Source organism: Sturnus vulgaris, chromosome 13 (genome assembly GCF_052056855.1).
Source record: "Sturnus vulgaris isolate bStuVul1 chromosome 13, bStuVul1.hap1, whole genome shotgun sequence".
Taxonomy (NCBI): domain Eukaryota; kingdom Metazoa; phylum Chordata; class Aves; order Passeriformes; family Sturnidae; genus Sturnus; species Sturnus vulgaris.
In genome coordinates, this window is record NC_142255.1 from 577,031 (window position 1) to 589,687 (window position 12,657).

The 12,657-nt window shown below is 51.6% G+C and overlaps 1 protein-coding gene across 1 annotated transcript in view; it reads right to left on the minus strand.

Moving 5' to 3' along the window:
* Positions 1-17: 17 nt before the first annotated feature.
* ALPK3 (alpha kinase 3) overlaps positions 18-12,657 on the minus strand; it is a 31,470-nt gene continuing 18,830 nt past the window's right edge. Inside the window, exons 4-14 of the mRNA XM_088172273.1 lie at positions 12,425-12,542; positions 10,377-11,397; positions 5,736-7,542; positions 4,726-4,873; positions 3,544-3,671; positions 3,233-3,268; positions 2,841-3,115; positions 2,441-2,529; positions 1,997-2,214; positions 1,754-1,802; positions 18-1,584 (exon numbers count right to left, since the gene is read on the minus strand). Of these exons, the coding sequence (XP_088028399.1) occupies positions 1,263-1,584; positions 1,754-1,802; positions 1,997-2,214; positions 2,441-2,529; positions 2,841-3,115; positions 3,233-3,268; positions 3,544-3,671; positions 4,726-4,873; positions 5,736-7,542; positions 10,377-11,397; positions 12,425-12,542 (4,211 nt within the window). The 3' untranslated portion in view covers positions 18-1,262. The remainder of the gene's footprint in view (positions 1,585-1,753; positions 1,803-1,996; positions 2,215-2,440; positions 2,530-2,840; positions 3,116-3,232; positions 3,269-3,543; positions 3,672-4,725; positions 4,874-5,735; positions 7,543-10,376; positions 11,398-12,424; positions 12,543-12,657) is intronic.

Genomic DNA, 12,657 nt, shown 5'->3' on the forward strand with positions numbered 1-12,657 from the left:
GGACCACAGTGCCAGGGAACAGGCCAGTCCTTCTCGCTTTATTGCACTTGAGAGCACCCAGTCGCCAATGCAGTCATGTTATGTACATTGGTATTTTACAGTCACCCAATGACACAGGACCAGGAGCCCAGACCATGCCATGCTCCCAGCCTGGCCCTTTCCCTCCATCAGGCTGCACTGAGCCACTTCTTGGGACCCCAGCCTGCAGCATGGTGTCACTGGCACTCAGCATCCTCCTGCAATGCCCTGAGGAAGGGGATGCTCTGCAGGGTGATGGAGCAGACAGCTCCTCTGCCTGTCCATCACTGCCTTGAGGCAGGGGTAGCAGGATTTGGAGTGGGTACTGCCAGCTGGTGCTGGAGTCCAGCATGTGCCAAGCAGCAGATGAGCACCAGATCGTGCTGTGAGGCTAGGGCGTACAGGGTCTATGAATGGCACAGGGGCAAGGAGGAGCAAGTCCTGTGGGCTAGACACTCCCATGTGCCAAGATAGAGCCTGGTATGGAGGGGAAGTCGCCCCTGTGAGTATCCCATGTGAGGTAGAGCATCCTTACCGTAGCACTGGCCACCATCCAGAGCAGCATGGCCCCCCATAGCAGCCACCCAGCAACACGGTGGGAGACTTCCCTGGGAAGCAGGGGAGGGCAGGTGTGCAAAATCCCATCCCTATGAAGCTGCTGGTACCAGTGCAAATACCCTGCCCTGGAACCAGCCAACACTCCAAAGTCCCACCTGCTGGAACCCTCTACAGGTAAAAAGGTGTGCCAGGCCACAGGGGACTGCCTGGACACTGGTGGGGTTCTCATCATTGACAGTGCTGGCAAGGCTTGGCCCAGTCACTTTATGGGGACACAAAGAGGGACATGAGGTGCTAGGAGCCAAGAGCATGTCCAGGACTCTGCTGGGGAGCCAGGCAAGGACATGATGCCTGCAAAGCCCAAGGGAGAAGCTCTGCCCCTGCCTTAAGGAAGGCCTACGAAAGTTGAGAGAGGAAAGCGAGTCTGAGCATGGAGAGGCACACGGCCCCACAGGTTTCAGCAGCAGCCCCTGTAGAGTGGTACTGGGGAGGTAGCCTGTGGCTCACAGCCCCCTTGGACCCAGCCTAGCCACTCACAATTAGCACACACCACACAATGCAAGCGCTGCGGGCCAGGAAGGAGCCCCAAGGAGAAGGCCACTGCCAGGGTCTCCCTTTCCCACACTGGTCATGTGCTGGGCCCAGGTTGGGGGCCAGAGCAGGAATCTCAGCTGCAGCAGCTGTGACTACTGCGGGCAGCCAGCTCTGTTGCTCTCTCCTGACCTGGGTTTGCAGGCTGTTGGGGCCTCTCCTGTTTCTGCAGCTCTCCGGGAGCTCTTGGGGCTCACAGAAGCCTTGCGGGTGCTCTGAGGACTTGTCAGCACCTTCTTCTGGAGCTGGGGGCTGGACTGGGCAGACTTCCTTCCCAGGCAGGGACTTTTGGAGCCCTTGGGTTTGGCTGGCTCCAGCATCTTCAGGCCCAGGATGCTGCAGTAATGATTGCACCTGTGAGCGACCGGGAACTGCTCCAGCAGGGAAGGGAAGCAACTCTCCTTCAGCCCCTGGAACCTGCCAACACAGCTGTCCTCAGCTCCTGCTTTGCACCAAGGAGATGTCCCACCAGAGCAGGGAGGTGGGGATGGAGCCTGACCACGGTTATCACCATGACCCTTGCCAGGTAAGCGGCAGAGCTGGGGACAGCCAGGGCCACCCTGCTCCAGAGCTGGAAGTCACTCACCCCTTCAGGTTGGTAGCCATCCGCACGTTGGTCAACTTCCAGCCCACTCCTGTAATTTAAGAGGACAACCAGTCTCTGTCCAGAGAAGGATAGCCACGAGCACCAAGGGCAGATCATTGCCCTGGGTAGAGGGTTCCATGGCATGGGGCAGGAGAGAGAGGCAAGAGGGCAAGCCTGGGGATTTTCTTTCTTTCCCAGGCTGGAAAGATGGGCCCATGAGCACCACACAGGAGATCCCTTTACCTTCCATGTCAGTCACGAGGATGTTTCCATTTGTCCACTGGTAAACCCAATGCTGGAAGGTGCAGCATTTGAGCACAATCTCCGAGGTGCCTCGTGCCACCAAGCTGCCATCTCTCTCAGTGACACAGTACTGCTCACAGGGCCTGCCGAGGTCCTCCTCCATTGTGGCATAAGGGATGTTGTTAGCCGGACGATAAATCAAGTACAAAGGAATTATCCTGTGTGGGAGTTCACAGACAATGTCATAATGGTGAGCTCTCCCTCCTCTTCAAGTGAAGATTCACCATGGTCTGCAACCCTGTCTTTTACCTTCCTCCCAATATCCCTTCCATTTGTGGGAGTAGAGTGCACTGCCTTTGGGATGCCCCACCACCCATCTTCCCACCATCCCTTGCAATGCTCTGCCAGGGCATTAAGCCAGTGGAGCTGCAGCATATCACTTACTCAGGCACTGCTCCAAAATCAGGCACGGCTCGTGCCTCAGCAGCAAAGATCTTGCAGTACTCACGGCTGGAGTTTTGGACTTTACATTCCTGGAAGTGCAAACAGAAGAGTCAAGAACCTGTCCCATCTTGCACCAATATCTTCCTGGGACCACTGCCAATTGTTTCCCCGTCCCGATGGTCAAGAGGTGATGGGAAAGTCCTGAGCAGCTCCATGTTGTGAGCTGCAGCCAAGAATGACAAAGGCATGTCCAACCCCCTGGCTAGACCACTCCAGAGCATTCCAAAAGTGGAAGGAAAGAGCAAAAATGGGCACAGAGCTCGAGACCATCTGGGGACCAACTCACAGGTGAGGAAGATAAGAGGGAGAAAGGTGAATAGTAGCCCAGAGGGATGCCCACCTGGATGGTGATATCATAGTTCTTCTCAATAAGGCTGTTCTCATTCTTGGTCCCAAAGACGATGAAATTGTGCACTTTGATGATGCAGGTGTGGCCAGACTCAAAGATAGGCTCCAGGCCATAAATGGCTCTGGCACGGCAGGCTTTGCGCAGGAAACCAGCACCCACTTCCATGTCCTCGCTCACCACACGTCCGAAGAGCTTATCCCCCCAATAGCCTGCATCAGCCAAACCCTTGGCAAACACCATGGGTGTCATCTCGATCTCCTCTCCAACTGGTGGGGGGAAGAGCTGGTGAGGGAGGGACAACATGGGCACATCCTGCTTCCACCCCAGAGCTGCCTGCCCCACTCAGCAAGGGGCAGAGTCACAGCTCATCACATGGCCCTTACCTTCCATCTCTTCCCGCAGGATAAATCCCGACAACACTAGAGGAGACAGAAAGCAAAGAGGTGTCAAGGTTCTGCCAGGATCCCATCCTGACAGGACCCCACCTTGCCCCATGCACTTGCACAACTAGGGATGGCAGGTAGGATGGTGGGAATCAATTGGCACACAGAGGCAGAAGCATCTCACAGAGGTGGTGTTACAGAATGTACCAAGGCTCCCCCACTGCAGCCTGGCACCGAGCCTTTTCTGCAGTTGGCCACACCACCCCATGGCACACCCAGGAAGCTGTGAGAGATAGCTGAGGGCTCCTCACCTTCTGGGCTGAACAGGAAATCTGTGGAGTCGGTGCCATACTCATTGCTGATCACACACCGGTAGACTCCGCAATCCTTCTGGGATGCCTGCACAACAGCCAAGGCTGCCTGGCCCTCATCACCAGCACTGGAAAAAAAACATGGAGCACGGCCACATCCCCGTGTGGTGGGGGCCACATGGGAGCCCTGTGACAGGCACTGTGGGTGGGCAACGTACTGCCCTTGGGGGGATGGAAGAATGATACAAATTAAATTATCCCAAGGGAAGCCCAGCTGCTCCCCCAACATGTCACGGCACCAGGAGTCCTGCCCTGTGCTTTGTACTAACAGATGCTTATCCTCCAGACAAGCCCTGCAAAATCTGGCCGGAATTGGGCTACAGACTGATAAAGGTACTTGCCCCTGAGTGAGCTTCACAGAGGGAAGAAGTGGGACCTTCATCCTGAGCCCCACTGGCTGAGCAGGCTCTGCTCTGGTCTGCTGGCAGGCAATGGCCACTTGTGCCCATCTGCCTCAGTTCAAATATCTGCTCCAGGAGACAATCTCTGCCCCACAATCACCTAACTTATCATCTACTCATTATAAAGGGAGCTCAGGGGACACCAACGGCATCAGTTAAATCCTAACTGATGTGGATGATCTTCCTACACAAATCCTCTGGGCTTGAGAACAAATTGCTCTTCATAGTAGACCCAAAGGATACAACCAGATACCCAGCTGTAATATGCCTTCCCTGTGCAAGGGCACTGCCAAGGGATGGAGAGGATACAGCCAGAGCTGCTTTTTCACAGCAGTAGTTGCATGGAAGACCCTCTCAGCACTGCTGGGAGGCTGCCACCCTCATAATGATCCTTTGGGGTCCCAGTTTTGCAGTTCACATCCAGCTCTTGTTTTCTGTGATGTGCATAACACCTTCTCTGCCCTCCCCAAGGTTTGCATTTGAGTACACAAAGCAGACACTCCGTATGGAGCATCAATAAGATAAATTTAGCAGCAATTCCCCATCTGGGCAATCCTTCCCTCCGTGGGCACTGATATGATGAAGTTCACAGTGTACTGTGCCATGCACTGAGCTTCCCATGCTGCCTTAGCAAGAGGGGCTCCTTCACCCCAGTCAAGGCAAGGAGCGAGATGTGACAGATGCCAACAAGGACTGCACTGCCGTGGAGCCGACAGGTTACCTCCTTTGGGCTTCAGCTACAGGGATCTCGTCCTTGTACCACGTCAGCTTAGAATCACTCAATATATTGAAGAACTGGCACCAAAGTTTCAGGTTTCCTGATGCATCAGAAAATTGTTCTGCCCTGATCTTACGGACCACCTGTGGAGCTAAGAACAGGGTGCAAAGAGATGGGTGGTGAGACAGAGAGCTCTGGGGACAGGCCAGCCTATGCCCACACTGCTGCTCAGGGCTTTGGGTATCACGTGTTTGTCAGCACATGTAACACTGCCTTCCCAGGGAAGGTCTCAGAGCTCCACTGGGATAAAAAGATGGGATACAAGTCGTACAAATTTGTTCAACAGTGCAGCACTGCAATACCCAGTGAGCCTTGGCCAGAGGAAAGGCAGAAAAACACTACGGAATATTGGAGGAAACATCCATCTACTGAAGTAGGGATTTATCACGATTACCCTTACTTTGCAAGAGTGCTGATTCCTGTGAGAATACCACCTGGTTCATTCAACCCCATCATTAAGCCTTTTTAAATTCGATGCCACAAGGAATCAAATCAGCATTGACCACAGATGTGGAAGAGAAGTGTGTGCCCTGTGATGTCCACTGAATAATGGACTCACAGTTTGGGTCTGAAGGGACTTTAAAGACCATCTCATTCCGACCTTCTTGCCATGAGGAGGGACACTTTCCACTCGACCAGGTAGCTCAGGATCCCCAACCAGCATCAGGCTTTATGAGGACAGAGACCAAAACCAAGATGATTCTATGACCCTTGGGGCTGGGGAAGGCCAGACTGTAGAGACAGCCAGTGTCAGAGCTGCTGCCTCTTGCATTCCTCATCCCCCCCTGCACTGGGAAAGAAGTCTTGGGGAAGACTTTTGGCATTCACACAGCCAAAGGCTGATGCTGAAAACCCTGCAAATGCACAAAACTCATGTGGCACCAGCTGCTATCACTGATTCCCTTTGTAGGGAACCAGGGAATGCGCTTCATGGGGATTCTCTCTTCTCTCACCTTTAAATGGGTTATTGGTTTTCTGGGACTCTGCTGACTGTGCTTCTGGCTTAGCATCTCCAGGGACCTCTTTGTCACCAGTGGTGTCACCTGCAGGCTCCTCGTACAGCTTAGGAACCTCCAGTGTGGCCATTTTCCTCATGAGGGTTGGAGAGCACTGCTCTGAGGGAGAGGATGGAGCTGGGGCAGGAGAGTGCAACAGGGATGCATTCTTCCTGGATTGCTGTGGTGAAACAGTCAGACTTCCTGCATGCCCTAGGCTCCCTGGAATTGCCTCCTCTTCCACCCCCACTTGTTTGGGTTTTGGCAGGTATATTTTGCGCCGGGCCCCCAAAGCAAGCTCTTCTGGTGTGGCACAAGGTAGCACTGCCAGCAGGTCAGAAGGGCTCTCTTCAGAGCTCACTGGAGGCAAATCAGAAAGATGAGGAGCCACTCCTGCTGTGGGCATGCTGCCCACCACAATGGAGGGTACAGAGAGTGGGGGTGGCCCCTCAGCCTCAGGAGACCCCCAGGTGCGTCTCTTTGGTGGCACAGGCCTACAAGCCAGCATCTCCTTGCTGGTAACAAATTCCTTGTTAATCATTCCTGTGATCCGTCTGGATGTCTTGGGGGTCAGAGGGAAGTTCTCTGCTGTCTGGAAGAGCTGATTGTTTTGTACTTTTTCCAAAACTTTCCTTGAGGTGCGAGGGCTAAGGCCAGCAATGCCTATTTCTGGGATCATGCCTTCCCTTGCATTTGGCTGCTCCTTGTCCCCAGAGTCAGTGTCTCCTTTTGTGGCATCCTTACTGCTATCTGACATTTTTAGAAGTAGCAGCAGGTAGTTCTTTAAGGAGGAAACCAGGTTTTTGTGCTGCATTTTCTCCTCCAAAGACATCTCCTGAGAGCCAGGCAGGACCAGCGGTACTTGTGGCTGAACCTCAGAGACTCCTTCCCAAGTCTCTGAAGATGTTGCTGGTTCCTGGCATGGAGCTGTGGCTGTCAGGAGTCTTCCCTCCTTCCCTTGAGGTCCCTTGGACACTGGCTTGGCATCCTCCTCCTCTAACGTGATGGATGAAAACACCTCTTGTGGGGCAGATCCATCTGTTGTTGTGATCTCCGTTTCTCCACTCACAGGAGGCAGCAACTGGGCTCCAGACCAGACCTCTCCTGCAGTGGCCTCCATCCCTGGGCTTCCATTAGATTCCAGCAGTGCCTCCTGAGCCACTGATGGCTTCACTGCAGGAGCAGGAAGCAGCTCTTCCTTGCCAAGAGGAACTGAAGCAGAAGCCATTTTGGTGTTCTGATGGCACAAAGGTGTCCCTCCTGACCCCCTGTGCACAGCCCCAAGACATGGCTTTGGTGCATCACTCCCTCCAGGATGGCTCCCAGACAACTCTGCTCCTGCCTCTTTGTTCTTCCCACCCCTGACTGTCTGACATGGGATTTGTTCAAGAGGAGTGTTTTCTCCAGGTTCTGGAGGAGTTAATTTTTTCAGCAATGATTCTTCCCCACCTTGGTTTTTGTTCTCTTGATTTAACAGTCCTTGCCGAGTCTCTCTATCCTCAAGAGCAAGGAAATGTCCTTCTGCCTTTTTCCCGGGGGGTAGGTGCTTCTTGTTAGACTGTACATGGTCTGGAGAAGGTGCTGGTGGCTTTGGTGGCTCCTGAGGCCTAAACCGAGGATTTGTCCTTTTTATAGCCCCTCTGGTTTCTTGGCAAACAGTCCCTTCTTTCTTGACTTTCTCCTCTAGTTTACTGGCTTGCTGACTGGTCGCTTTGGACACTGGATGCTTTAGGTCACCAGGAGACTGTCCAACTCTTGCTGCAGCCTAATTAAAAAAAAAAAAAAAAGAAAGAAATTAGCATAATGTTATGGCCTGGGTCTGTGCAGTCACACTTGTCCACCTGTACCATATGGCACTGCCCAACTTCTTGAATCATGGGAATTGCCCTGATACCAGTGTTACTCTGTCATCCAGGATCTTCTGGTTTCACCATCATCCCACAAGAGTGGGTCCCACCTGTTAGGCTGCACAAAATGTTTCTTCTTTTAATCAGCTCCAGACCTTCTGCCTTCCAACACCCTTGCCGTGCAGAGAGGCAAGAGATCTGCCTTTCTAAATCATTCACTGGTATTTAATCCAATCTCCTGTGACTCAGTGCCTTTCCAAGAGCAAAACTTTCCTATTTTCACCAGCCATTGCATACACCTTGCAAAATTGCCTTGATGTTTTTAAAGACTGAATGCTCCTCTATCTCCACTGAGAGATGGGGCAGTCAGCATGTCACACGCTATCAGAATGAGGCTGCCCAAATGATTTATAGTGAAACTGTACACCCTGACATTATCAGCACTATTCGACCATTCTCTGACATTCGGGAAGCTCAGATGTTTCAGACTGCAGCTGCACCCAGCAGACGTGTCAGCAGGCTGCCTGCTGTGATGGCCAAGCTTTATCAAGCAGAAAAGCTGCCGAAATCCTCCAGACAAGGAGCACGGTATATTTTTGCAGGGGAGACAGGGATACTGTGGTACATGCCCTGCCCGGCTGATGCTCTGCAAGCATCGCCTGGACAATGGCCTGGGGACAAGGCATGCACACAATGGGTCTCCCTTCCACCCTGGAGGATCTGCTGCTAAGGATTTTCTCCTGAGGTCCCTGACTTGAATGTTAAGCCCCCAAAATGAACAGCATGGGAAAGGAGGGCCCTGGAATGGGGCAGCCACAGCTTCTCTGGGCAACCTGTGCCAGGGACTCACCACCCTCTCTGCCAAGAATTTCTTCACAATATCCCATTTGACCCTGTCTTCTGACAATGGAAAGCCATTCCTCTTTGTCCTGTTACTCCATGCCCTTGTCCAAAGTCCCTCTCTAATTGTTAGGGCAACATGAGTATTGAATGGCTGGGGCGAGGGAAGTACCATTAGAGGCCATTCCACCCATAAAATTCAAGAAATATAATCATCAATTTAAAGTTTAGGAAAGAGTGATTACCATGCAAATCTAGTTTCTTCTCTGCTCTTGCAGAGGAGAATGTTCAGAGCCTGGCTACAGTCTGGCATTTTGCTACAGATAAATCCAGCTCAGAAGAGAAGTCCTGAGCATAAGGCCCAGCTATGTCCCAAGGCTAGGAAAACACTCATGTTATCACCTCCCTTGTTTAAGAGAAAGAATAAAAAAGAAAAACAAGTAACCCCTGTCCTGGGGGGTGAAAATATCCTGAAACATGGTTAGAATTGGCCTTAAAGGCTTTAAACTAGCTTATTTGCTCTCACAAAAACTTGAGGACTTTCTCCAGCAGCACCAATAAGCTGAAGCATTCAAATTCAAATCAGAAGCATTCCCTTTGGTCTCCTCAAAGGCACACCAGCTGACAAGTCACAGGTTTCCCTCTGTGAGTGGGGCTTTTAAAGATAAAAAAATCTTCATGCATGTCAAAGGCTCAGGGATGACAGCCTAAGCTTGGCTGCTGCACACCAACATTTTTGCATGTTTTTGAGATCGAGAGGTGTTAAAATGAGCAGAGAGGAGAGAAACAAATGGCTTTGCCATAAGATGGCCTGAACAGCAATAATTTCTGCAGCAGTATGTGATACTGGTGGGTCAGGTTGAAGACAAGCTCATAGCACTGTGCAGCAGCAAGGCCAGAAGTCAGGTGTGCACTGCACAACACAGCAAGTTCTTACCAGCAAAGCTGCACCCACCAATGGCTAAAGAAATTTAAGAGAGGAAGAAAGGATTTTTTTTTTTCCACTGGAGTACCCATCAGTCCCTTATGCATAGCGAATTTTCCCACATTCTGAAATATGTGCATTACCTACCAAGCAAGAGGTGATGCACCTGGAGCCTTGTCTGTACTGGAAGTGTGCACCTACCACAGCCTAAACTCCAAATTCTGACAGCACCTGCAAACTGGACTCAGACAACCTTTTATGACAAAAGGGGTCATTTAAAAAAATGCAGGGAAAATAGTCCCATACCTTCCAGTCTAGTATTTTCATGGCAATACTTCAGGTTAGGTGACAAAAATAGCAGTTGACTAAAAGATGCTCTGAGGGTCAGAAGCAGGTGCTGTGCCCTGGCACTTCGTCACCACCACAATGAGTCTCCCAACATAGTTTTTCCAACAGGGATGGCCAAAAAAAATAGTCCAGACCTATTATATGTATACACATTGCACTGTAAACAAAACTCAAGGCCCTGAGGGTGCAGCTCACATGGTACCTCATCTGCATGGGGGGCTTCTTAACTAAAGCTCCCTTGTTAAATGGATCAGATGCCATGACAAGTCACCCACTCCCAGCTATAAATACCCATTCAGTGCTCCCTGCCGACCTGATTTGAAAATATTTCGCATGAGGTCAGTCGATTAAACCAGAGAGCCCCAGGCCACCGAGACCAGCTGCTCTAAGGGCACCAACTTATATCTCTCACCACCTCAGCTGACATTTGCTTGGAGATGGGGTGAAAGCTCTGCTGTCTGGGCTCACAAAATCAAAAAAGGCCTTCTGGGTGCTGTCACCAGTGGAGACCTGCAGAGCCTTGGCAGCAGATCCCGTGGTGTACACACAGCCTCCCAGGCCCAATGCCACAATACAAATGCTCAGCACAGATATTTTCTCGTTGTCACCCCTGTGTTGGCTGTTGTCTCTCTTAGTTACCTCTTTGTTTCCCTCCAGCTTCTGTTCTTGCTGCTGGCCTCTCTGGCCCTCGGACAGCACAGGTTCTGCCTCCAACATCTCAGAGGCCAATGGAGCATCCTCTGTCTGTCCGCTGACTGCCACAGGCTGCAGGGCAGCCTCACTCCTGGCCTCGTCCTTGCCTCCCACTTCCTCCTTCCCTGCCACTGGCTTCACTTGCTTATCAAAATACATGTCCTTTAATGAGAAGTACATGTCATCATTAGGTTTAATATCCTGTTTCACAGCTTTTCCAGGCTCTTTATGTTTTGGACTGGTTTCCACTTCTTGGTCACTTGCTGCCCTCAAACGTGCATTCCTGCGTAACGGGACAGGAGGAGCAAACCTGGGATTTGAAGACAGATTGACCCTGTCTCTCCCACTTTCTTCTCGCTTAGAAACTTCCTGTGTAGCTGCTGAAGGAGTCTCCACCTTCTTTTTCTTTTTAGCTGCGGAGTCTTTCGCCCCTGGCTTAGTCACCAAGTCCTCCACTGTCTCATAGATGTATGTGAGAAAGTTGTTCCCATTCTCCTCCCCACCTTCCAAAGTGGCATCTCCATTGGTAGTCACCTCTGCTTTCAGAGGTGCCACCAATTTGTTTGGGAAGCCTGGCACCGCACTGAGTGGCTGCTCCTTTGTCTCAGCAATATCCTTGTGTAACCTGGACTGTGAATCCGCGACATGCACTTTTGCTGCGTCTTCCTTCTCCCATGACGAGTCTCCTGACCGGAGATTCTGATCTCTAGCCAGCCTCCGCTTCCTCTGGAGCCGTTCAGGGCTCATTCCTTGCAACTTCTCCACTTCCACATTTTCTTTGCCTCGTTTCTTGCCTTGTTCTATTTCTTGCATCTTTTCTTCAGCTTTTCTCTTGATTTTGTCAAACCACTTCTGATGGATTTTGAACTCTGTCATGGTTCCCACTTCCAGCACACCAGAGCAGGACACGATGCCTTTGTTATTTCTAGCTGAGGCCTGGTAAATGCCTGCATCCTCTTCACGGCACCTGGAAATCAAAAGCTGTGTGTGAGATCTACCCATCCTCCTCAAGATGCCTGCTGGATGCACAGGCATGCATACTCTCCTACTTCTTGCTCCACAGAGTCCAGAAGACGTGGCCCAGGAGGTGCCCACAGGACATGTGGAGGCCTTGGGCTGACCTCCCTCCCTGGCTCTGCCTGCTCTTCGCACTAACAGATAAGCAAGTTTGATGATAAATTTGTTCTTGCTCCACCCTGGGCTGGAATTCTGGTATGAGGGCTGTGATGGAAGATGAACAGGCAACACCAGGCTTTTCAACTGTTCTTGGTCAGAATCCTCTGCAGGATCTTTTCCTCTTAGCTATACACAGCCCACAAGATATTCCTGTTCTTCCTCTACCCTACCATGTCACCAAAGTCTTCCCACCCCATGTCACAGGCACCAGCACAAGCACCTGCCTGCACCCCTATTGTCACCCCTTGAGGACACCTGACCCACAGAGATCCCTGCTCCTGGAAGAGCTAAGCCTCTGATAGACACCTAGGGGAGCAGAAAAGCTCAGACTAGAAGCACAAGGATGGCAGAAGTATCAGCAACACTGATATTCTGCATTTTCATTCAGTGCCACACCTGTCTGACATTCCAAATCCAGAACTCAATGTGCAACAGATCTATGCCTGCTGGGGACAAGGTGTGCCTGGCTCTCCAGAAACCTGATTCCCTGGACCACCATCTTGGAGGCAGATAGTGCTTTCGCCTTGCTCACCTTTGTCAGCCCTAATGCTCAGCACTGGAACGCTCCAGAGACAGGGACTTCTTCCCTTCCTCTTGCTTCCAGCATGGCAGCTATCCCTGGAAGCAGTAATGGATCCCATACTGGTGTGACTAGGGAGCCACAGCTCGAGGGGCAGAGTCAGCTGTGAACTCACAGTGGGGAGCAGAAGGGGCCAGCCAAGTGGTGGGGGGGACTTCACTGTTGACAGCTTATCCAGCTACTGAGAACTCAGAGCTCCCATCACCAAACCCAGCCACTCTCCAGCTCCTTTACTCACTTGTAGAGCTGCAGGGTATGGCGGTTTCCATGACGGAATATCTCATACTTGGGTAAGCCACAATAGCGATCCATCTCCTCATCATCCTTGTACCATGTCACCTCTGGCTGTGGATACCCTGGGGAGGACATGGAAGGTACATCAGAGAGTGAAACATTCCACACAGAAGCACAGACAGCAAAACAATCTGGCACACCAGGACAGATGCTATTCTGGGCTCACCACGTTCCTAA